This window comes from Trachypithecus francoisi, unplaced genomic scaffold, assembly GCF_009764315.1.
Source record: "Trachypithecus francoisi isolate TF-2019V2 unplaced genomic scaffold, Tfra_2.0 Lachesis_group5, whole genome shotgun sequence".
Lineage (NCBI taxonomy): Eukaryota > Metazoa > Chordata > Mammalia > Primates > Cercopithecidae > Trachypithecus > Trachypithecus francoisi.
In genome coordinates, this window is record NW_022681470.1 from 122176160 (window position 1) to 122203208 (window position 27049).

Here is a 27049-nt window from a genome sequence, read left to right on the forward strand (position 1 = left end):
TTTTTTTCATGACACTTATCATTAACTGAAATTACCTTGCCAGTTTAATACTTCACTTATTTGTTTTTCGTCTCTCCCAGTCTCCCACTGAAATAAATGCTCTATGAAGTGAGAGTCTGGCAGTGTTATTTATAAGTCCTGGCACTTGGTAGGCAGGGAATACATCATTTAATAATTTAAGGAAGCAACCAATACTTGCTGATAACTAGCTAATTGAATAAATGTGTAAACCTTAATTTAATTACAATAACTAAACTGGAGTTACCAGATTTAGCTAATAAAAATACAGGTCACCCAGTGAAATCAGAATTTCAGAAAGCAATGAATAATTTTTAGTGTAAGTATACCCCATGCAATATTTGAGAGAGACTTATACTGAAAATTGTTCATTGTTTATCTGAAAATCCTGACTTCACTGGGTCTCATCTATTTGGTCTCCCTAAACTAGGCGCAGTGTACTTTCTAGGTTTTGTGTACCCTTTTTGGCTTCAATTATTTATTCATGTGTGAATGTGCCAGGCACTGTGTAGGTAGATATAATACATTGAACAAGAGATAGACTTGGTCATCAAGGAGCAGTAGCTTAGTGAGAGACCCGCTCTCAGCTAAAGAGAAAATATCGCAAATGCTTAACCTAGTGCCAGACTTTCCAGAACCTGAAAATGTAGACTTGTATAACACTCAAAGAATTGCTTAGTTTAAGGCTTTGTTCCTTTAGAGGATATAATATTTATTTAAGCAAACAGGAAATGTTTTTTATAAAGACAATATTAACTACTCATGATTTCTGATTGTTTGGTTTGAAAAAACAATTTTTAAATTTTTATTTGTAGAAGACAGCATTATGCCTTCTAGTCCCAAGAGGTCTTTTTTTTGTAGTTAAGAAATAATTAGGTTTACTGGCAGAAGAAAAGAAATACATAGTAAGTAATCTTGCATTATCTTTTTGTTTTTCAGATGGATGCTTTGTAGAGAACAAAAAGTATATCAAAAACATTTATTTTTTCTTATTAACTATTATTCGATCACTTCAAATATCTGATCATTCCATCTCACTACTTCCCTCTTCGATAGTGCATGAATAGTAGCTTTCAGTCTTGACCAATACATCGGCACTTCATGGTGCATGCACATTATTTAAATTTCCACTTAAATCCATATAAATATATTTAAGTATTAATTTAACAAGTACTTCATAAAGTGCTTACTATGCGTCAATTTTTCTGTTTTAGAAATTTTAATTAATTTGACACACTTTAAACTCATTTAACCTAAAACTTTCTATTGTGATATAAGATAACTGCTATCAGTATCCTTATTTTGCAGGTGGATAAGCAGTTACCTGTCATAAGTGACAGGGGTGGATTTTGAATACATGAATTCTAGTTCCAAAGTCAACAATATCTGGAATAAATAGCTTATAAAAGTGATTAAGTATTGTTATTGTTATAACTAGTAACAATAATATATTCATTAAACATCACCTTTCTCATGAAGCTTTGCTTGACAATACCTTTTGAGAGTAATTTCTTCAGTCTTATTCCCCTAGTACTTCTTTTTAGGAAATTTTTACCCACTGCTCTTTTTTATCTGCTATAAATTAGGTTTAGTCTTTTGCTTTGCTTCCCAAACTAAAATCACCTTAAGGCAGGGGCCTAATCGCACTGATTTCTGTGTTGCCACTAATATACATTATAGTGACTTCCGAATATATATGCATGTATCTCTCTATATACATATATTCTACATTAACATATGAATTAAAGTAATTTGTCACTAATATTATGCATTAGTCTTTTCAGCCAGTAACCTTCCTGAAACTGATAATTTTTCCAATTATATCATTTTTCCAGTTATATAATTTTCCATATTAATATCTTCTACATTTCTATAGAAGCATGTTTTAAAACCTTCATTTGTTTCCATAATAAGAATCTTTTTTTTCTCCGGGCGTGGTGGCTCATGCCTGTAATCCCAGCACTTTGGGAGGTGGGCGGATCATGAGGTCAGGAGTTTGAGACCAGCCTGACCAACGTGGTGAAATCCCATCTCTATTAAAAATAATCTTTTTTTCTTTTTGATATCTATTTCTCTTATTTTTTCAAAAGCATATTTACTCTGTTCCTTACATCATTTTGTTTGTAATAAAGAGTTATTTGTATAAAATCTTCATTATATTCATTATATTTTAGAAATAAATAATTTTATACATGGTGTTCCCACACTGTAGTTTACTACCCAATGTAATGAATTAAATGACAATGTTTATTTCTAACATAATTGTCTTCAGAGTTACCTTTTTATCTTTGAAATGCTCAACAAGAGAATTTTTTTTTTGAGTGTAAGGAATTTAACAGATGGTATGTGCCAATTTTGGCATACATATAGAATTGATATGCACATAATAAAATTACACAGACTTGTTTTGATTGCATTTAAAATGAGATTTTGAAAATGAGATTTAAAGAGATTTTTTTAAAGTATGTAGCCAAACACTACAAATTTTATTCTCTAATCATGATATAGCCCCCAAAAAAGTGTGAACCAAGCTTTTTTTTTTTTTTGGCAGGTGCGCCATCTTGGGCCACTGCAATTTCCACCTCCCGGGTTCAAGTGATTCTCCTGCCTCAGCCTCCCGAATAGTTGGGACTACAGGCATGTGCCACCACGCCTGACTAATTTTTTGTATTTTTAGTACAGATGCAGTTTCACCGTGTTAGCCAGGATGATCTTGATCTCCTGACCTTGGTTATCCACCTGCCTTGGCCTCCCAAAGTGCTGGGGTTACAGACATGAGCCACCATGCCCGTCTGAACCAAGCTATTTGTCTGCAGCAATAGAGAGGAGGGAAATTACCTGAGGATTAGGAAAACGGTTTATTTTCAAAAAGAAAAGATTGATTCTTATAATTACCATCCACTAAGGAACCTGTGAGTGAAAATAATAGAGCAATTTTTAAGAAGATAAATTATAACTGTTTTAGAGAACAGGGCAAACAAAAGAAAGGTGTTTCAAAATACCACATTTGCTAGACAATATTGATTTTTCTGATGCCAGTTTTAAAAAGACAAATTTAGATTATATATCCATTTTAGTGAAACATTTTATCAAATCTATCATGACACTTTGTCTAGATCAGATAGCTTACTTGTTTTTAGCATGATTATAATAAGGACAAACTACTTTTCATTGGGGAGAGTTCACTTTGCTCTGAGCCTAGGGCAAAACAGGTCAGCTCCATTCTTTGCCTTCTTCATAGCCATCATGAATTCAGAGTCCTATAAGAGCCTTTTGAACTGGTGGAAACCATAGTCACAAAGGGCCAGTTAACATATATGGTAATGGTGGCTCATCCATTTAGTCATTCAACAAATATCTTTGGGAGCCTGCTAGCCCCAGGCCTTGTTCTAGGTCCTGGGAATACAGTTATGATAAAACAAAATCTTTGTCCCTATGAATATTTCATTCTAGTTGAGGAAGCCAGGTAAAAAATATATATTATATATATTAAATGTATGTCAGAAATATATATATCAGAAAGAACACATACTATAAAGAAGAGGGCTGTGTAATTAAGTGCCTGAATTCCTATTTTAGATAAAGGAAGACCTATTTGAGTAGGTGTCATTTAAGCAGAGACTTGAATGGGCAAGAAAGAACTAACCGGATAAAAACCAGGTGAAAAGCACAATCAAATGGAGGAAGTGATACAAAATGAAGTCAGAGAGGTAGATTTGGGACCAGACATTGCAGAGTCCTGAAGTCCAAGGAGGAAGTTAGAATTTTATTTAAAGTAGGATCAGAAACATTCTGGAGAGTTCAAGCAGAGGTGTAATAGGATTTGCAAAGATTGAGGATGATCATGGCGGGTCAAAAGTAGGAATAGGGTAAAAATTTAGAAGGCTGTTCAAAACTCAACAAATATGTGTTGAATGCCTAGTAGGCACCCGGCACTTCTCTAAGTGTAAGGAATGTAGCGGTAAACCAAACAGAGAGCTCCATGCACTCACAGAGCTTACATTCTAGTGGATGCATGGCAATGGCTGAAATCCAGGAGAGATGAGGCAGCATGTACTAGAGTTTAGTACTGGAGATACAAAGAAACTGGTAGATTGTTGATATGGTTTTGGAGATGAATATAGCAAACCTTGTTTATGGCTTGATCAATGAGGAAGATAAAACAATAAAGGTTGATTTCAAAGATGGGGTTTGAGGAATTAGGTCAGTGATGTCATTCCTTGGGATAGCGAGAAGTTTGGATGGAAAGAATAGAAGATTCTGTTTTGAAAGTATTAAAACTGTTACGTCTCTTAGTTATTAAAGTAAAATGTCGACTTGGAGCTAACAGGAGAGACCAAGGCTGGAGGCATAAAGCTGCAAATTATTGGTACTAGATGATTTAAGCAGCAAAATCCTCACTTTTGGAGAACAACACTAGCATAAGACATTTCAAAGTTAAATTATTTTAGCTTTGATATAAGTAATGTCACAAGAAGGCAAAGAAAATAATTGTGTATATTTGTGCCAATCATATGCAAGATCTATTATAAGAGATAAAGGAAGATTTTAATATTAATAACATATTTTAAAAAATGAGATGCTTGGAACCAACTTGATAAATACCCTGAAATCATATAAAATGTGAAATTTGAAACAGTAATACAATACATTGAAATTCAATTCAAACTGGGAAAAAAATGCTAGCAGATCAAAGCAATTGTATTAAAGCCTGTAGCCATGAAGAAGTTTGCCACAGGTCAACACACACGTGTTGAGGGAATTTTCTACTTCCTACAGTATGATCTTTAGTAGTATTCTGTAGTATTTTTTTTGCCTTGTAGCTAATACAGATTAATATTTTCTTCAAATATTGATAATAAAATAATATTAGGCTTTATGATATATAAAACTATCTTTGCTCTAAGTATAGCATATTCAGATTGGCTGCAAATAACTTCAAATATACAGATTATAAACACACACTAACACTTAAAGTGTCATTAAGGGAAATAATTGGTCAGAATGAGTCTGCAACATTACTTAAGGTCTAGAAGTCTAAACTAGTTTTTATACATAAAACAGATACGGCTTGTATGACATGAATATATACAAATTGAAACAGGGCAGTGTGATTGAGGGAAACTAGTCTGGCCTCAGAACCAGGAGAATCCAGTTTTTCCCCTCATTTATTCTGCCAGCTTCTTCTGGGATTTGGAAAAGTCACTTAACCTTTCTGGGCATCATTTCTTATCAAAGAAATAATTTTTTTTTTTTTTTTTTTTTACATTGCAATCTAATACTGAAATGCTTCATATACTGTCATGAATGAAGAATAATTTCTCTCATTTCTTTCACACTGTCACTGCCTTATATAAAGCATTAGGGCCTTTAAAAAAATTTCTATTCTCTTCATAATTTATTTCATCCTCCACAATGCTTCCAAACTAATTTTCCTAGAATTCACACCTCATCGTGCATTTAATGGTGCCCCATTAATAACAAAATAACGTACAAATTTTTTAGAATGATATTTATGACTTTTTAAAATATGGCCTTGATCTGCCTTTCTTGGTTAATTTTGCTTTCCACCTACTCTCCACTCTCCTAAACCAGAAAGACAGCCCATGTTCCCATTATATTTATATTTCAAAAAGACGTGTTCTAGTCTCTGCTTCACGTTACAGTTCCACATTTATTTCTCATAAAAATTGGACTTATCCTTTCAGGTTGAGGTCATAGAATGTTTTTCTCCCTGAAACCTTCTCCAGGCTCTCCACTCAGAATTGAAGACTCCATCTCACATACTGCATATATAACTTTATCGAAGGATCTGTTAGTCTGCCTCTGATTATAGTTTTTTATATATTACCAGCCCTTGCCCCAAGATCAAGTACTCAAAAGTGAAACCTTTGCAATTTACCCAGTGCTTTGAATGTTTTAGGTGTCCAATAAATGTTCACTGAATTTAGTTGAAAGAAATCAAGACATTTTGATTAAAGGAACAAAAAATATAGACAATTTCTGAAAAATACACAGCAGGTGTTGAGGACTTAGGTGCCAGATACTAGTTAAGTTTAAAAGATTGCTATATTCAATCTACACTGTATAAAGTATCTATTAGTATCCCCAAATTACAAATGAGAAAACTGAGGCAGAAATAGTTTACATAAATTGTGCAATAGCCACAAAGCCCCCAAGTGGGAACACCCAGACTCCTACCCAGGTGTCTAAGTTGGGAAATGTGCTCAAAATTCTTTGCAGATGGAACTCAACTGGCTTTCCTCCTCCACATCGCTAAGATAACTGCATGTGGGGTGCCCATATGGAGAGAGGGGGTCCTAGGAGAAAGGTGCAGTTTGAAGAAGGCCATTCTGTTTCTCTTAATTCTTATTACTCTTAAACATGTTCTCTACTCACTTACTCCTTATCACCCAAACATGAAAATTGCTTTGTTTGTTCCAATCTGAGATCTATCTTTTCTAGAGCTCCTCTCAGTTTCAGTAGAATTTATTAGGTATGTACTCAGACCTAAAAAGCAAAGGACATTTACTGAGTTTTTATTTAGACATTTCCTCCTAATTATCTAATTTAATTCTTATAACCTCCTTGGAATTCTTAAGATAAATTTGAGATAAGGATCATGGCCCAGATAAGTAAAATAGAACGCCTGGCTTCAAAGGCCAGTAATAGAAACCTGGTCTGTTAAATTCCTGGAAGCATGCACCGCCGTGTATCCTGCTGCCATTCTGCCACATGTCACCATCTGGCACTAGTCTAGTGCTTTTCAGGAAAGGATAGCCCCAGGCTTCAATGAGATTGCCAGTTTAAAGGACACAGGAGAGAGATGGCCATGTGTCAAGGGGTTTCAACGGCAACAACAGCAAAGGGCTGGCAGGCACTTTCCAGTCACACTCTCACTGATGTGCTGTCCTCAGGTCCTGAAGGTTCTTCCCTGTGCAGTTTCTTTGAAGTCATTTGTATTATTTTGGTTTTGGGAATATCTTAAGAGCATTTAATTATATTTCGGATATGGTCTGCTTTTATTTTCACTTTTGTCTTCCCTAGTAAATGATTTCTAATATAAAGTATCAGAAATTAGGCAAACGTAAGGTTCCAGATGTTTTCCTGCTTTTAGTGCTTCCTTTGGAGCACTTTCTCTGACCATACAGAGATATCCTGATGAATGCTTGGATCATAGCAATTGTCATATGGGATGGAAGTTGTTCCTTTACGTTCTCTCCTATTCGGCGACAAGATCCTTGAAAGCAGAGAAATTGTCTTATCCATCTCTTTATCCCTGACATACTAGGTGTCCTCAATATACAATAAACTAATATATACAATAATATGCAATAAACTAATACATACATGGATAATTTGAAGAGAGATGCCAAATGTTGAGACGTTCTTGCAGTATTAAGAAAATATCTCCCATTTAAAAAGATCTTCGTTTAGTCTACCACAAGAAAATGCTTTCTATTTTAAATTTCTAGAATTCTAATGATTTCATTAGCATTAAAAAAATAAAGAAACTTACATTGGATCCTCCATAGCAATGATAATTAATAGAGAAGATAATTAATAATACTTCACCTAATAGATGTTTTAGGTTGAATGGGAAAAAATCTGTTCTATGTTTTATACCTGAATATGAAAGTACATCTTTACAGCTCTAAAAGGACCAATACAATCACTCAATGATCTAACAGTAAAGTCAAAAATAATGATAAATAGTTGTTTTATTACCTGAATATTGATCTAGCACTAGGCTTGGGGTAGTAGGTTTTGTAATCACTAGTCTTAACCTCAGGTAGTGAAAATTTGTTCTTCTTACATAATTAGACACTGAAGTATGTGCATTGTCTTGGAAAGCATTTTATTCTTTAAACCAAATTAGAGACTAAGACCTGAGGCTGAGGATCTGTATTTCAATTGTTAAAAGTAATTGCTTTTAAATCCTTTCTTCCAGCTGTAATTTCTCTTCCCTTACAACATACAGCTGATATTTTAAAATTTGGGTAATAATTGTAATTTAATGCTACTAATATTTGACAGGTACCATTTAAAGTACTTTATATGTTTAAATTCATGCAATCTTCACAACAGCTTTTTGATGAAGGTACTATTATTACTGCCATCTTACAGATGAGGAAACTGAGATTACATGAGATTACATGATTTGTACAAGGTTATACAGTAAGATTCCATGATTTGTATAAGGTTATACAGCTTGTTAGCTGGATTACAAACTCAAGAAATCTGGCTTCCCAATTCATGTTTGTGATTATTGTACATACTACCTCTTCCTAGAAGCTTATACTATGGACCAATGGGTTTCCAAAGACATTGAGAAATAACAAAATAAAAAAAATAGAATGTTTCTCTTTATAGATTGTTAATGCTACCCTACAATTTCTATAATGTGTGATATTGTATATATTCTTGATGTCCTCTAACAAAAGTAAGACCTTAATATACTTAGATTAAAGAGTGTTTTCCCTATTAGTGGGATTGTTATATTCATATGGAGAAAGCATATAGATGTTCACATAATCTGGCAAAGGAAAGACATAGTGCAAACAAAACAAGCGTTAAGGGGAAAAAGTCTATTGCAATAATGTCTGGCAAAAGTGACATAACTAAAACTTATATATGAGGGATCTTCAAAAGTCATGGAACATGTATATTATGAAAAAAACTGTGAATGGATTTCAATCTTTTGCACCAAAATAAGCTCATACTCACTCATAACATGTCTGAAAAAGATCCAGTTTGAAACGCCAAGAAGGATAACATATCAGTTTGAAAAGAACCCCTATCAGAGCAACGTGAATTTTGCTAAAATTGAAGCAAGAACATCCATCAAATTTATGATGAAACTTTGGGAGAAGAATGGCAAAGTCATTGATACTTTACAGAACGTTTATAAAGACAAGAAATCAGCAGTTTACAAATGGATGATTCATTTTAAGAAGGGAAAAGATGATGTTGAAGATGAAGCCCACAACATCAGACCATCCACATCAATTTGCAAGGAAAACATTTGTTTTGTTCATACCCTCATTGAAGAGGACTGACTACTAACAACAAAAACAATAGCCAACAACATAGACCTCTCCTTTGGTTCTGCTTACACAATTCTGACTGAAACATTGAAGTTTTGCAAACTTTCCATTCAATGGGTGCCAAAGTGACTGTGGCCAGATTGACTGCAGACAAGAGTAGAGCTTTCTTTTTTTTTTTTTTTTTTTTTTTGGCTAATTTCTGCATTTTCTTTATTATTTTCCTGAATAGTAAAGTAATACATGCAAAAAATAAGAAATTTAAAAAATAAATAATACATGCTTGTTTTAATGAAACTGAAGTAATATAGAATTACATAAAAAAGAGAGTCACTCCCTCAAAGGGTAATCACTATTAATAGCTTGTATTCTTCTAGACCCTTTACTTGTCACAGATATGCTTCCATGTCAGTATATGCAGATTTAGCTTGCTGTTCTTAACTGCTGTATAATATTCTATAGTATGTTTATTTATTTTTTTTTTTTATTTTTTTTTATTATACTTTAAGTTCTAGGGTACATGTGCATGACGTTTATATCATGTATAACTCCCCAATGCAATCCCTCCCTCCTCCCCCCTCCCCATGATAGGCCCCAGTGTGTGATGTTCCCCTTCCCGAGTCCAAGTGATCTCATTGTTCAGTTCCCACCTATGAGTGAGAACATGCGGTGTTGGTTTTCTCTTCTTGTGATAGTTTGCTAAGAATGATGGTTTCCAGCTGCATCCATGTCCCTACAAAGGACGCAAACTCATCCTTTTTGATGGCTGCATAGTATTCCATGGTGTATATGTGCCACATTTTCTTAATCCAGTCTGTCACAGATGGACATTTGGGTTGATTCCAAGTCTTTGCTATTGTGAATAGTGCCGCAATAAACAAATGTGTGCATGTGTCTTTGTAGTAGAGTAATTTATAATCCTTTGGGTATATACCCAGTAGTGGGATGGCTGGGTCATATGGTACATCTAGTTCTAGATCCTTGAGGAATCGCCATACTATTTTCCATAATGGTTGAACTAGTTTACAATCCCACCAACAGTGTAAAAGTGTTCCTATTTCTCCACATCCTCTCCAACACCTGTTGTTTCCTGACTTCTTAATGATTGCCATTCTAACTGGTGTGAGATGGTATCTCATTGTGGTTTTGATTTGCATTTCTCTGATGGCCAGTGATGATGAGCATTTTTTCATGTGTCTGTTGGCTGTATGGATGTCTTCTTTTGAGAAATGTCTGTTCATATCCTTTCCCCACTTTTTGATGGGGTTGTTTGCTTTTTTCTTGTATATTTGTTTGAGTTCTTGGTAGATTCTGGATATTAGCCCTTTGTCAGATGAGTAGGTTGCAAAAATTTTTTCCCATTCTGTAGGTTGCCTGTTCACTCTGATGGTAGTTTCTTTGGCTGTGCAAAAGCTCTTTAGTTTAATTAGATCCCATGTGTCAATTTTGCTTTTGCTGCCGTTGCTTTTGGTGTTTTAGACATGAAGTCCTTGCCCATGCCTATGTCCTGAATGGTACTACCTAGATTTTCTTCTAGGGTTTTTATGGTATTAGGTCTAACATTTAAGTCTCTAATCCATCTTGAATTAATTTTCGTATAAGGGGTAAGGAAAGGATCCAGATTCAGCTTTCTACTTATGGCTAGCCAATTTTCCCAGCACCATTTATTAAATAGGGAATCCTTTCCCCATTTCTTGTTTCTCTCAGGTTTGTCAAAGATCAGATGGCTGTAGATGTGTGGTATTATTTCTGAGGACTCTGTTCTGTTCCATTGGTCTATATCTCTGTTGTGGTACCAGTACCATGCTGTTTTGGGTCTAAGATCAGAGCAGAACTGAAGGAGATAGAGACACAAAAAACCCTCCAAAAAATCAATGAATCCAGGAGTTGGTTTTTTGAAAAGATCAACAAAATTGACAGACCGCTAGCTAGACTAATAAAGAAGAAAAGAGAGAGGAATCAAATAGACGCAATAAAAAATGATAAAGGGGATATCACCACCGACCCCACAGAAATACAAACTACCATCAGAGAATACTATAAACACCTCTACGCAAATCAACTAGAAAATCTAGAAGAAATGGATAATTTCCTGGACACTTACACTCTCCCAAGACTAAACCAGGAAGAAGTTGAATCCCTGAATAGACCAATAGCAGGCTCTGAAATTGAGGCAACAATTAATAGCCTACCCACCAAAAAAACTCCAGGACCAGATGGATTCACAGCTGAATTCTACCAGAGGTACAAGGAGGAGCTGGTACCATTCCTTCTGAAACTATTTCAATCAATAGAAAAAGAGGGAATCCTCCCTAACTCTTTTTATGAGGCCAACATCATCCTGATACCAAAGCCTGGCAGAGACACAACAAAAAGAGAGAATTTTAGACCAATATCCCTGATGAACATCGATGCAAAAATCCTCAATAAAATACTGGCAAACCGGATTCAGCAGCACATCAAAAAGCTTATCCACCATGATCAAGTGGGCTTCATCCCTGGGATGCAAGGCTGGTTCAACATTCGCAAATCAATAAACGTAATCCAGCATATAAACAGAACCAAAGACAAGAACCACATGATTATCTCAATAGATGCAGAAAAGGCTTTTGACAAAATTCAACAGCCCTTTATGCTAAAAACGCTCAATAAATTTGGTATTGATGGAATGTACCTCAAAATAATAAGAGCTATTTATGACAAACCCACAGCTAATATCATACTGAATGGGCAAAAACTGGAAAAATTCCCTTTGAAAACTGGCACAAGACAGGGATGCCCTCTCTCACCACTCCTATTCAACATAGTGTTGGAAGTTCTGGCTAGGGCAATCAGGCAAGAGAAAGAAATCAAGGGTATCCAGTTAGGAAAAGAAGAAGTCAAATTGTCCCTGTTTGCAGATGACATGATTGTATATTTAGAAAACCCCATTGTCTCAGCCCAAAATCTGCTTAAGCTGATAAGCAACTTCAGCAAAGTCTCAGGATACAAAATTAATGTGCAAAAATCACAAGCATTCTTATACACCAGTAACAGACAAGCAGAGAGCCAAATCAGGAATCAACTTCCATTCACAATTGCTTCAAAGAGAATCAAATACCTAGGAATCCAGCTTACAAGGGATGTAAAGGACCTCTTCAAGGAGAACTACAAACCACTGCTCAGTGAAATCAAAGAGGACACAAACAAATGGAAGAACATACCATGCTCATGGATAGGAAGAATCAATATCGTGAAAATGGCCATACTGCCCAAGGTTATTTATAGATTCAATGCCATCCCCATCAAGCTACCAATGACTTTCTTCACAGAATTGGAAAAAACGGCTTTAAAGTTCATATGGAACCAAAAAAGAGCCCGCATTGCCAAGACAATCCTAAGTCAAAAGGACAAAGCTGGAGGCGTCACGCTACCTGAAGAGTAGAGCTTTCAATGGAATTTTTTAAACAAGTAGGCCATCAAAGTCCTGAAGCATTTCTTCAAAGAACTGTAACAAGTGATGAAACATGGTTTTATCAGTATGATCTGAAAACAAAGCACAATCAAAACAATGGCTACCAAGATGGGAAAGTGGTCCTGGCAAAGCAAAGATGGACTGGTTAAGAGCAAAGGTCATGACAACATCATTTTGGGATGCTCAAAGCATTTTGCTTGTTCACTTTCTGGAGGGCCAAAGAACAGTAATGCCTGCTTATTATTAGAGTGTTTTGAGAAAGCTAGCCAAAGCGTTAGCAGAAAAATGCCCAGGAAAGCTTTGCTAGAGAATCCTTCTCCACCATAACAATGCTCATCTCTCTCACCCAAACAAGGGCAATTTTGTGAGAGTGTCAATGAGAAATCATTAGACATCCATTTCACAGTCCTAATTTGGCTCGTTCTGACTTATTTTTGTTTTCTAATATTAAGAAATCTTTCAAAGGCACCCATTTTTCTTCAGTTGATAATGTAAAAAATTTTGCAATGACATGGTTAAATTCCCAGGAGCATCAGTTCTTTAGGAATGGACTAAACAGCTTTTATCATTGCTTACAAAACTATCTTGAACTTGATAGAGCTTATGTTGAGAAATAAAGTTTGTGTTTTTTATGTTTATCTTTTAATCCAATTTTTTCCATGACCTTTTAGAAGTCCCCTTATATTTGAGTTATAGCATAAGAAAAGCAAATTTTTGATTTTGAGATCTAAATTGACATATAATCTTAACATTATACACACAGAAATGACTGAATTAAAGACCAACAGTATTTCTAAATTAATTATGGTTTCACAATGTTTATTAAAATAAGGTATCAATTTTATCATTAAACCATTTTACTTAAACATTATGAAAGTTCGTATTTTCTATTATATTTATTCAATTTATTTAACAAATATTTTTAGTATTTGCCTTGTGCCTGATACATTTTATTTGACCTATTAATTATCCAGAAAAGGAATTTCTCATCTAATTTCAGAGATTAGAACACTATAGCATATCACAAGTTTCTCTTCCCTCTGAGCTTGTCTCCCACATACACATCTTTATACACACTTAGATGCACACTTAGATGCACATTATGAGCCCTTCCTCAAAGTTAAAACTTTCCAATGCTGCTGAAGGCCTTAGTTATTTAAGTTTCACTTTTGAAAAGTCTTGGTGCATGTAAAAGAGATGTTAAAGTTGAGCTGTTAATGTGGGACATTAATAATTTCTATTTTATTTTCTAACATATTAACACTGTGATTACATTAATTAAAGTAGGTAGGATTGTATTATGTGTTTTACTGGAAAATGCATCAAAAAGACAGATGAACAATATATATAAATAAAATGCTATGTAACTGCCAAAGAAAGCCACTTTATTACTAAATACTTAAGTGAAAAAATATAACTGCTTTAGGATTGCTTGACCAACACAATCACCTGGGAAGGTAAGTGGTTTGAACCAACAGTAAATAGAGAGAGTGTGAGAGAGAGCTGAATTGCCCTGTCTCACTGCCCAAGCTCAGTCTCCACGCTAAAGAGCTTCTGCCTAGATTGTAAATTGCTGTCCTCTCTGTGATTTTTTTTTAATATGGCCTGGAAAGAATGTGGAACTGAGGACAGATGACTAAGGACATTGTGATTCTTAGGGTCATCTCATATGAGATACCTTATACCCCGCTCCCTCTCCCTACTGTGCTGCATTGACCTCTGGAATCTTGGGAAGGTGAAGGGTAGTGGTGGAGGAAGAAACAGAGCCTGTTGAGTTTGGTTGGCTGGGGGATTTGGAATGAGGAATGAGCAGTTCTTAAAGTTTTTTGTAGTCCCATAGAGTAGGCATTTTCTAGGATGTGCTACACTTGGCCATTCTTAGTCATGTTGGAACATACATTTGAGCAGTGAAGTCTTAGCAATCTCTTCCTCTGTTTCTGAACAGGACTGAAAGGACCACTAGCCTTCAAGGTCAGCCAAAGAATAATGTGGCTGTGGCCAAGGCCAAGGCCAAAGCTGAGGTTCAGTCCAGGCTCTGCCTCCCTATATTCATTAATTAAGCTGCTAGATTTATTGACCAACACCACAACTAATGCATCACAGATCTATTGAGAGAGTATCTGCTCTCTGCTATTTGCATTGTTCTATAGGCTGGAGTTTAAAAATAAATAGTAAAAGGAATTTTTCCTTAATTAGGTCCTGGGCCAACCATCTAAAAATTACTAGAACCAATATTATCTATGGAATAGCCACTAGTCTGAGACTTAAATATTGAAAAACATAACACCATCAAATAATTTTCCTTCATGTATATCAAATTCAACTGGAAGCTAGAAACCAAATGAGGTCTTAATGCAGAAGAGTTTTCAAAAGTTCATCTCTCTGTAGTACATTGTTTATAACAGATTGCTGGCTATCCTTTTTATGAGTTTTTGCCATGAAGAAGACATTATTTATGTCCAGATCTTCATAGTTGGATGTTCTCCATGTTTTAGTCAGTCAAATCTCAGTTGCTACAATACAAGCATTTTCTGATCATCACCCAAGGGATAAGTAACCTGTTAATTCTTCAGGGTATATGCAACTGCCTTAAAAAAAAGGATTTCAATGAATCATACAATAGCCTAAATGAGATGACTCTTTCCCAAAGACTAAATCTAATTTATTCATCATTTTTTAGAAAGCATAATATTCTTTATTTCACAGATGGTTCAGTTGAGGCATGGGAGGATATTTAATTTGCATTGAACAGACACTGCTGCTGATGAGTTTATATATGACACTTTAGAACTCTGGAAAGCTGAGAATGGCAGTGGCTTACAGATTATGGGCCTCCCAACAACCCTGGAATAGAGACTTTCAGTAGAGTGTTACCTGGGCACTGTGTGTAGAAGATGCTCAGTAAATGAGAATTCCCCTCCACTGACTAGGTCAAGGTAAGGGTAATGAAAAAAAGTGGTCTCTATTTTGTAACTGTGTGCATATGTCGCTCTATCTTTAAAAATGAGCAGGAATTCCAGTAAATATTTGTTGTTATTGTATTTAAACATTATAATAAACTGCTCTACCATTGTATGCACACTGTATAAAACACACACAAATGTGTGATACCAATAGAAAACAATCAGGAGAACCAGCCCCTTTCCAGGTAATCTGGTAGCATCTAAAGCCACCACAAAGTTTACTTCAGACAAGATGGGAGGGGGGTGTTGGTAAATGGGAAAGAGAAAATTCATTTACTAGGCCTGACTTTGCTTTAGAATTCTTGGCCATATTTTATAATTTGTATATGATTAAGGGGTCATAATTACTCTGACCACAATAGTTCAATCATTTTCAAATGAGGAAAATGAGGTTTAGAGGAAATAAGTTAATTGCCAAAGATTACAAAGCTAATTGGCAGATCAAGTAAAAAAAAAAGCTATATTCTTTTACAAAAGTAAAAAAAAATATATATCTATATCTAATAGTTTGTTTTACCATAGGCACAAAACATTGTCTGTGGTGTATGTGCCTTATCTAACTGAAACAACTTTCTATGAAAACTAAAATTGCAAGTTCTTTGCTTCAGTGATGCCTTTGAAATCTCAAATCTCAAACAATCCATAGGTAGGTCCTAGATCATAAAATGAACATAAGCATAATTAAGAGATGAGGACCCATATAGACCTTGGATATTGATTTAATCTTCAACTATTCAATAATCCATAAGGCTGAGCAATGTCTCTGATAGGGAATTTATGATCACTTTGCAAATAAAAATGTCTCCACCAGCTGATAAAAAACAGTTAAAGAAAAATTTATGTTCATATGATTAGTCTTGTTTTATTACATCCAGTTAAAATTTATGGAAATTCTACTATAGACTAGAAAGTATGCCAGTGATGATTCCATATTGTTTCTGTTACTTTTACCAAAAGTCGTATCATAAGCAATTAATAAATATTTACTCAGTACATAAATAAATTGTTGTAAGAGTACAAAACAGGTTATACCCTGGAATTTCATTTTAGCATTCCTTATTGAAGAACATTTGATATAAGATCAGTCTCTTTTGGACTCTATCTATGAGGACTCAATTTCTGAAGCATGCCTAGGATTTCATTAAATGGCAGTTTACCTCTAAGCAAACCCATAGCACAGACTTTTGGTAAAAGCATTAAGTTGTTAACAATATAGTCATATCTATTTCCATTGCTCTCACTCCCAAACATCATCCTTCTGTTAAATGTACTGATTCCATGTTTACCTTTTCCACAAATACATTGATTTTAATTACTTGTCTTTCCCCTTTTCTTTAATTTATTCCTAAGTGATCTAAATACCAGTTTTAAGCAGGCAGAAACCATCTTGTTACAGCAAATAAGAAAGCAATTATCCTCCTCTATATTGCTTGACAAACAACCAGATAGTAATGGTTGGTTTAGTCCAGATAGTGCAATTGGTTCAGTCTAATTATTGATAAGAAAAACACCTCAACGTTACTTATGCCAAAATTAGCATTTCTATCCTTGGCATCCATATTTCAAAATCCACTTGACCGTGGAAAGATTACTCCATTTGATAGTTATCTGTAAATAAATTTATCAGCTAATTCATACCATAAAAAGCTACCATGATGCTCACAATTAGACATTTCACAGTTTAAATATCACCTTTTTTTTTCCTTTTGACCAAAATGGAAAATAGCACTACTTGAGTTTTAGACAAGTTTTTGGACTTCTCTGAGTCTTCGTTACTTAATTTTTAAAATAGAGTTTATATCTATTTCTCAGTTGCATTTAAAGGATCAGATGAGATAATGTATGAAAAATTTACATTGAAGTATAAGGAAAAATTCAAAGCTATTCTATAGCTGATGACATAAATTATATTCTTACTCCTTCCTTTGTTTATGCTTTCCTTTACTATCTGTTAGAGACCTCATGTCAAGGGAGTTAATTGTGAAATTACAGGTGGGCACGTAGGCAATGAGAAAAATCCTTTCTGATTTTCTAATCTTTAGCTATTACCATGCTTTTCAAAGAGCCTAACAACTTGGAACAGCGGAAGATCCATTCATAATTGCTTGTTTAATGTAAGGTGGTCATGAAATGTGTTTGGAAGTTAGCACAAACAGCTAGCCCAATTTGTTCACATGTAGAATTAGAATGACCTGTATTTTAAATGTTATAATCCAGAGGGAAACTTTCTAATATAAGGAATTCTAGAAATAGTAATAATTAGGAAAGAGCACTAGAACAGGAGTCAGGAGACCTAGGTTCTATTCCTGATCTGATATTAACCAGTGTGTCCTTAGGTAACTCGGGCATATTTGGCATGTCCAAAGGTTAACTCAGTTAACCTTTTCAAAGCAAAATTTTCTTACGTGATTGAAGAAACAGTGAGGCCATATGTCATTGGATTATATAATTTTATTAGACTTATCTCTGTAATAAGACTTTTAAACTCTACAAGACATTTCCTCACCTTTTAAATACAAAGGTTGCTTGAGAAATAGCCTATGCTGTATACGTATGCTGAGAGAAAATGTGTTTGCTATGAGTAACATTTGTAATACATTTCCAACATAAACAGCAATAATTGTGTCTCAAATAATCCTTAACAACCAGCTTGGACAACCAAAATGTTTAAAGGGGTCTCCATGGTTTGCTCATAGATTGGATCTCAATCACTCACACACACACACGCACACACACACACACACACACACACACACTTCACTCCTACCTTCAGTTTTCTAATGCTTTTTCTTCTAATCCTGCTTGGCTTGACCTCTCTCTGTTTCTATTATCTTTTTGAATTTTTTTCTTTCTCTCATTTTAATCGACCTACATATTCTACTCTCCTAAACTCTATTTAATTTCCAAGTCTTCCGTCCTACCCCCACCCATTGATCCTCATTAATCTTCATCAGAGACTCACGGGTGCCATTTGTGCTTGCCCAAAGGGAGCTTCTTTTTAGAGGACACTGTGCCTTTCAGACATGTCAAAAATTAAACCAGTTAACTATTAAGTAGGAAAAAGCACTAACACAGCCAAGTTTTGTAGCTGAATGTAAAGAAAAACTCTGATCCACAACTCTGACAGAGGCACAACCAGACATGTTTCAAAGACATGCATCCAGATACCATGAAGCTAGCCAAGTCACAGCAGAGGCAGGGCTCTCCATTGCACTTCTTCACTAGGTTTAGCATTGTTGTTGGAAGTATGTGTGAGACAGTATGGTGTAGTCATAATGCAAGAGCAAGATGGACAAGCTCTGATATCCTGACTCACTCATTTCATTGCTATGCGACCCTGGTAAAAACAGTAGCTCTCTGAGCTACAATTTCTGGTTCAAAAAATAAAGATAGCAATGCCTTTTCAATAGGATAGTTCTCCAGACTAAAAATAATGTATCTAGAGAGTCTATCATATAAAGAAGACTTGAAATGGACTATTCTTTTTTATTACTATGATTATTATCATTATTATTAAAATCTCTTTGAAATTGGCAGAAGCCAAGTATTTTTTCTTTCCTGATAAAGTAGAACAAATCACATTTTGAGTAACTTGGCCATGAAGAAACAGTAAGATAGTCGTGGTGTTTAGAAATAGAAAATAATTCCCTAATAGCAAGCGCTATGTTCAATACTTAGGTATGTAGAAATGTCCTCATTTAACTCTATCTCTAAAACTTAGGGCTCTAGTCTCTATTTATTTTATTTTGCATCAGAGTTTATGCATTGTGACTTTGAAAGAGAAGAGACTTGCCAACTCATCTCATTTGGCAGGGTTTGAAGTACTTCTTTGAGCAGACTCTACTTCTATACAATCTAAATAAAAGAAAAAAATTTACAGCTACTATTTTGGTATATGCAATGCAGAAGTGATTTTATATTTCCTACTGATGCTGAAGTTTATGTAAAAGGGAATAAGCTAGCAATATTTCTTAGCAAGAAAATCAAGTGAGTTATATAATTTTAACATAGATCAATCATGAGATGGAACAGAAATCTTGTGAATTAATGTTTGCTACAATTAAAAACCTGTGGACAATTTCCAATGGGAAGAAAATAAAAATCGTATTAAGATTTTGTCAAGACACCACAATTTCAAAATGTGTTTCAAAATGTGTGTCTCTGCTCAAAGGCTTGTCGAACTTCCCCAGGTAGGATGGCAACAGAGTAGCAGCAATGGCTTCTACTCCTGAACAAACTGTTTAGTTACTGACCTTATAGTAATTAAGCTCCATTAACAAAATCTTGCAACATATCTACTGCTAAGTACACATTCAAAGTAAGGAAAACTTTCTGAGTAGGCCCGGTGTGGTGGCTCACGCCTGTGATCCCAGCACTTTGGGAGGCTGAGGCAGGAGGATTGCTGGAGACCAGGAGTTCGAGACCAGCTTGGGCAACATGATGAAATCCTGTCTCTACCAAAAATCATAAATACTGACTGGGTGTGGTGGTGAATGCCTGTAGTCCCAGGTACTCAGGAGGCTGAAGTGGGAGAATCATTTGAACCCAGGAGGCAGAGGTTGCAGTGAGCTGAGATCATGCCACTGCACTCCAGCCTGGGTGACAGAGGAAGACGCTGCCACAAAAAGAAAAAAAAAAAAAGGAATGAAACTTTCTGAGTAATCTAAATTTTTTGAGATTAAAATATTCTGAATTGAAATGCTTCAGATACTGTAATTTTATACTGAGTGGAGAGAGAGATGATATTCTTACTCCATGTGTATTTGTACATACCTATGCACAGAAGTGTGTGCATACATATATGTCTTTGTGTGTTTTCTCATATGAATAACAGGCAATTTCAAACTCTTTTCTGTATCGGTAGCCCTGTCAAAATATATCTGCATGTAGGTGAAGCATAACTCTTCTGCCTTCATAAAGTTAGCATCAGGTTTGCTATAAAAATGTTATGTCATATAGCAGAATGTTTAAAGAAAAAGAATCTCTTTCCCATTTATTTCATGTGAAGAATTTATATCTTTTTAGGTTTAAAAAGGTAATTTGTCATTTGTTTACATTACATAATGAATTGATCTTTGAGCAGGATGACTAATGAGAACAAAATTGTGAGCCTGAGCCCCAGATGGACCACTGTAATCCTTTGCATAAAGGAAATGCACTAGTCCCAGACAACCAGCCTTATCACATACAATATTGGGCTATGCCCAAAGGATTATAAATCATTCTACTATAAAGACACATGCACACATATGTTTATTGTGGCACTTTTCACAATAGCAAAGACTTGGAACCAATCCAAATGCCCATCAGTGATATTCTGGATAAAGAAAATGTGGCATACATTCACCATGGAATACTATGCAGCCATAAAAAAGGATGAGTTCATGTCCCTTGCAGGGACATGGATGAAGCTGGAAACCATCATTCTCAGCAAACTAACACAAGAACAGAAAACCAAACACCACATGTTCTCACTTATAAGTGGGAGTTGAACAGTGAGAACACATGGACACAGGGAAGGGATCATCACACACCAGGGCCTATGGGAGTTGGGGGGCTAGGGGAGGGGTAGCATTAGGAGAAATAGCTACTATAGGTGACAGGCTGTTGGGTGCAGCAAACCACCATGGCACGTGTATACCTATGTGACAAAACTGAACGTTCTGCACATGTACCCCAGGACTTAAAGTATAATAATAAAAAAAAAAGTTTGAAAACTCTTTTGCTAACTCTAAGTATACTGCTGGCTGCAATTGCTACTGTAAGTGATACAGCCATCACTTGCAGGGTACTTGGGAACTTTAAGGGCATAATAAACCTTTTCTTTAGTGGAACATTCCTTTTTAATCTGCTTTTCTTTTTATCCTAATAAGGTGTGGCTATGCTTATCTGAGAGTTCTTTTCACAACTTGACCTTTGTTTTCTCAGGCTGTACAGTGTAAAACTGAGTTATGAAACTTGCTCATAAAATGATGTGCAAAACTAAAAATCACCGTGTTTTTCAAATCGCCATCCAATATTACTGTCAATCATAAGCCATTTCATTAGCAAACAGCAGCATAAACCAAAAATGTAAGAAAAAAGAATTCTATTCCTTAAACCAATGTGTGCTTTAACATCAGGTATGGCGGTGAACAAAGACAAGATTACTTGCTTTTAGTGGCTGAACATGAACACCTCAGCCTAATGCCCAGAGGGGTATAATTAGAGATACCTTGACACTCTGCAAATGGGCTGCCAACATCTTTACTCCTTCCTTGCATCTATCCAGAGTTCTTGTTGAGGGGCACTAGCCACTAACTGATGAGCCAATGTGGGGATTATGCACTGTCCACCAACTCTTTGTGCTTGAAGGCTCCCAGTGGAGGAGGAATTGAACTGAGGAAACCGATTTGTTGTCAGAGAAAACTGTATCACCTTTGTCAGTGTGCCCTTGCCTTACTACATCTTCCTTTTTTACCGGTGAGAAACCATAGAAAGTAACTTTGCCTATATGGATGTTCTTTCAACACGTTGAGAGAGATTGTTATTGCAGTGGTGAAGAGCATGAGCTTTGAGTTAATACCCAGCCCTGCCTCTAACTTTGCTTTATAAAAATGGGCAAGTTGTTTAACTTTTATGAGTTTCAGTTTCTCTTCAAAACACAGATAATAATGGCCTCTTTCTTAAAGAGAAACTTTGAAGATTGAATGACATGGTCATGTAAAGCATTTAGCTTTATTGTTAGTACATATTAAGTACTTTATAAATGGTTGTCATTATTATTGTACAAACTTTAAATAGTACTTCACTCTCTCCATTTGTATCAATTAATACAGATCCATTTCAAGAAGGCTGTGGAGCCCAAACTATTTCCAGAAACTGGGGAGAAGATGACTTCTTCTCAACAATGGGAACTCTCAAGCTAGACCTTGTCAGGACTTGATCCTTTAAGTCCAAACTATAAGTAAAATAATTTATTTCAGGTCAAGAACAGTTCTAAGAAAGGAAAAGAACTAACATATCTTGATTGCCTACCATATCTCAGCCATGATCCTTTAACTGCATGATATATTCGATATTCTAAGACATAGGTATAATAATTTCTATTATGTATGAATACAGGTATATTTATATTTATATTATGTAATTTCTATTATATGTGAAGAAACTAAGGATGAGAGAAGTAACTTGGCCAGAATTATTCATGTAGTATCTGGCAAAGGTGGTGTTTGAACCAAGTCAATCTGTGTGCAAGGCCCAAGTTTTTCCTAGAGCATGCTGCCATTTTCCTGACATAACTCAGTCCATCTTGATTTCAGCCCCTTCTGGCTCAAGTGAAAGTTTCCCTTCCCTCATTTTCCCAATTAAAGTTTCTTCACATCTCATGCCTATCATGAATTAGTGATGTCAAACTCCTAAACTCCTTGAAAAAAGGCGAAGTGTAAGTTGCTCATGGTGTCACTGACTTGAGAACCAGGAACTGTTTTCTCCTGAGATCTGTTTTGTTAGACTCTTCTTGTTACTTAAATTATGGTTTGAGTAACAGAGAAGGCTAAAAATATGTGCTTTAGACTGATATGTGATGGAAAGAGATTCACTCATGTTTCACTTTTCCATCTTAATTTCTAAGGTCTTGGGAGACTGTGCTGGAAAGCAAAGTGTCATTACTCTAGAGCATTTTACTAACATGCAAATTCAAGCTATGTTTATTCATCCTACAAAGGAGATGTAAATTTAGTGCATTGTCACCACCTTCAAAATGAATCATTTCAAAGGAGCGTGGTAGTGCATCTGGTCAAACCCTTAAATAATTGTTATACTAATGCAGTCTCCCATTTTCTGGAGGCTTTTTAGTGGTTCATCATACATTTAATTTTTAGGAAGATAATTTGCAATCCAATTGTGTGAATCTGTTTTTGAAGTCTGTTAACCCCAAGACACAGTGTCATCAATGCTCATTTAAACTCCATGAATTGTCTTCAAGTAATTGTTCTATAGCTTGCCCTGCTAAGGAATTCATAGAGGATATCTGAATGGGCCAAAGTAAAAGTAATGACTCTGGGCTATTTCCACTCATGGAAAAGAAGTAACAATTGTCAGATGTCTGTTCCTAAACACACAATTCAAATGCATTATGAGGCACTTGTACTTTTAAAATTCTTGCTTAAGGGACATGTACTCCGGTTAAAGATGCCTCAAAAGTGCACATGGACATTCTGTAAAGGCACATCCTTAATTGTCTGGTTTGCATCCTCTTTTATGAGGGCATTTTCTTGAAGCCATATAGCTGCAACCCCCATGTAGTCAGCTTCTTGCTGACCTCAGGTGTGTTCCTTCCTGGAGATGGAACTCAGACAAACTGATTTCTCCTAGACAAATGTCATTGATTCAGACACAAATGAAATCACTATAATACAAAACTACATGGATTAGCAATGCGACAAGTGGTCTGATGGATTGAACTTGAAGGCAGGTATCTCATCTTTCTATTCCTTCACCCTTTTCATTATAGAATCTTCTGCTACCTACATTTTTCTTGAGAAAGCTCTTCATTATCTTTCAAAAAAAAATTACCTAAATCGTGGTCTCAAAAATCTCTTGTGAAAAGAGAAAGGATAATAAATGAATTCATTATTTTAAATACATAGGTCCTTTTTTTTTTTTTTTTTTTTTTTTTTGCTTCTTTTCTATGGGTCATGAATGAAGGGTCACCCATCATTTCTCTGAAACTTATGCAAGTCACATACATCTTTCTTAAAACTGAAATTGTTTAAAAAATTTATGACACCTCTACAAAACTTCCAAATATATTGTTACCTATAAGAACAGACTGAGAATGTCTCTTCTCCCAAGTTTCAAGGCAGTGACTATTCCTCATCATAGATAAGCCTTGCAATCATTGAATACAGAATCTACTGTTTGTACTTGGAAGGGCTAAACCTCCATATTTGGCTGAAAAGATGGCCAGAGAAGGTTATTTATGATTCAGCAACAGTCTTATAATTCTCTATGCAACCCAGACTCTAACTACACAGAATATAGTTTTATGCCTAAAACCATCTGATTTCCCTAAACATATGCAATACACCCCTTTTGTATCTGTAATTTAGTAAACGTCTTGCTTAAAAATGTCTTCCTAATGCAATGGAGCACAGTACATAGAACCACTGTATCTGCCAATCTTCATAACTCCTATGAATTGTTTCTCCCTCAAATACTGCATTTTGGCAAGTTAGAGGGTCATGATGAATACATCTGCATTTAATTGCTTATCTATAATACTGCTCAGCACAGTAAATACACAGATACAAATCATGTAAAATCAGATGATGTCATAGATTTAAAATATTATATATAGTTATGTATACACACATATATAAGATGTATTTTTTTTACTGTGGAAAGAGGCCAGTACATCGATGATTGATGTTTAGAGATGCAGATCCAATTTCAGAAGCGTATGTGAGCACCATAATAATATAATAGGAGAAGGATTTGTGGGCGGGGGGGGGGGGGGCAGGCGTAATAAAAGCAATCAACAATATTTGTACTATGTAAACACCTTCAACCCTCATATGCCCTAGGCATAGCTGTGCGCACACAGAGTTCTCCACACGTACGCGGCAGGTTGAAGACACAAATCCCGAAATATGGGCATCATGGCCCCTCTGGGGCACTAGCGGACGTTGTGCACACAGGCACTACAGGAGGGCCAAGGAACTAAAACCGCACTCACTCACACAGGTATCCCTTCCCCATAGGCCACCCAGCAGCGACACCTCTAATGGTAATCACCGCGGGCTGACAGGTATTCACAGGCACATTCGGGGAGCTGCTGTGAAATCGAGGGGAAGAGGGGAGGGTCGGGCGTTTGGGGACAGCGGCGCGCGCCCTGGCACGATCTCTGCGCTCCAACGCTGTCCAGGACCTGAATTCGCTCAGGAGATGCCCAGAGGATCTGCATTATGCCAAGGCGCTGGGCCAACTCACCTCCACGAAATAAAAGCAGGGCAGGAGGGTGACGCTGTCCTTGATCACTTTGCCCTTTGGCCTCTCCTTCGCCGACATCCCTGCCGCCTGCCCGGGTCTGCGTCCTCCCCCGGGCGAGGTGTGCACAGCGCAGCTGAGGCGAGCTGCCTCCTCCAGCCCCAAGCGTCCGGCGCCGCTGATGTCACATTCCCCGCGGCCACCGCTGGAGCCAGCGCGCTGCATGCAGCGCCCCCGCCTTCTCCCCGCCCCTTTTTGCAGCAACCCAGCGATTCTCTGAGCGTGCCAGTCCTCTTCCTCCCCTAGTCTGGCTCCTGCTCCCCGTTTTTCTGGCGAGAGACGATGTCCAGCTCCCTCCTCCAAGCTGTTGCTGCAATGGCTTCCCCTCCCTGTCACCCTTCCTCAGCTCTCTACAGCCCTTGGGAGGCTCCAAGGCTGCCGGAGCTTGACGTCAAGAATCCGAAAAGGGGGACGCACTCCTGGTTTCTGCAGTAGGGAGGTAGAGGAGCCTAGCCACCTAGTCCTCTTCTGGGAAGCCTCCCAGGTCACTCTGGGAATGCTATTCAAGAATGCTAAGGATCAGAAGCCCTGCCCCAGCGCATTGACCCATAGCAAGAAAACCAACCCCTATCTGCACGAAATGAGATCTTGGATCCCATACTAAAAGTAGGCCGAGGTAGGCACTCACTGAAAGCTGGTTACTAACCAGGAATGACAGCTCCTACAGGGGATTCTCTACCTAGGAGACTCCTTGGCTCCCTTCCACACCAAAGCACCCACTAACAAACACTACCGGCTGTGTGGGAATTATGTGGGTTCCTTGCATCCAGAGAGGCAGATGTGTGAATGCGCAGGTAATAGGCATCCTCACTGAGCCCAGAGGCTACTGTATATTCTAATCTCACTGTCACACTCCCATAACAGTGTCAGTATCACAATCATAACTGTAAAAAGAAGTATGTCTTCAAATATTAATAATCTGAAGTCCTTCACCTTGTTGGTAGTATACATGGCTAGTCTCAATTTTGTGATTACTTTGGTAACCAGAAGTATCAAGTTGATACAGAAGAGAGAAACACCCAGCAAACATGAGACATGGTATTATACTAATAAAGATAAGTTACTTTTGTGATCACATGTCCCAGGCCATTTCCAGTATCTCCAAGTCTCCATTTCAAGCATGTGATGGACAATTTCCAACTAATTTATCCATTTCCCTCTATTAGTTGCTCCTCCAAAATGTCTTTAGCAATATGGGACCACCCTATCTGATAATGTACACATTTCACTGCCAACACCACCTCTTGCTCCCATTTTCCTCTGCCGGGCTTGGGTTCCAAAGCCTTGCATTGTAATTGCTTGTTTCTGCCTCCCAATTTGCCATACTCACCTGATAATATGCTAGCTTAGTTGAGCCAACTTATTTGCCCTTACCAGAGCAACTGAAAGTTACTGGAGGAAAACATGTAACTGCATGATCCTGTCTCACATCCAACTCGTGACCACAAACTCCAAGTAGGTCCTGGAGTTGCCCCCACAATTCTGTAATTTTTTTCTGTCCAGCCATTATCCCATTCACAACTTCTCACTTCTCAAATCTC

The 27049-nt window shown here is 36.6% G+C and overlaps 1 protein-coding gene across 1 annotated transcript in view; it reads right to left on the reverse strand.

Annotated features, from left to right (window-relative positions):
* Window positions 1-25673, reverse strand: part of PLPPR4 (phospholipid phosphatase related 4) — a 48311-nt gene extending 22638 nt beyond the window's left edge. Inside the window, exon 1 of the mRNA XM_033197650.1 lies at window positions 25452-25673. Within this exon, the coding sequence (XP_033053541.1) occupies window positions 25452-25673 (222 nt within the window). The remainder of the gene's footprint in view (window positions 1-25451) is intronic.
* Between the last annotated feature and the right edge of the window lie 1376 nt (window positions 25674-27049).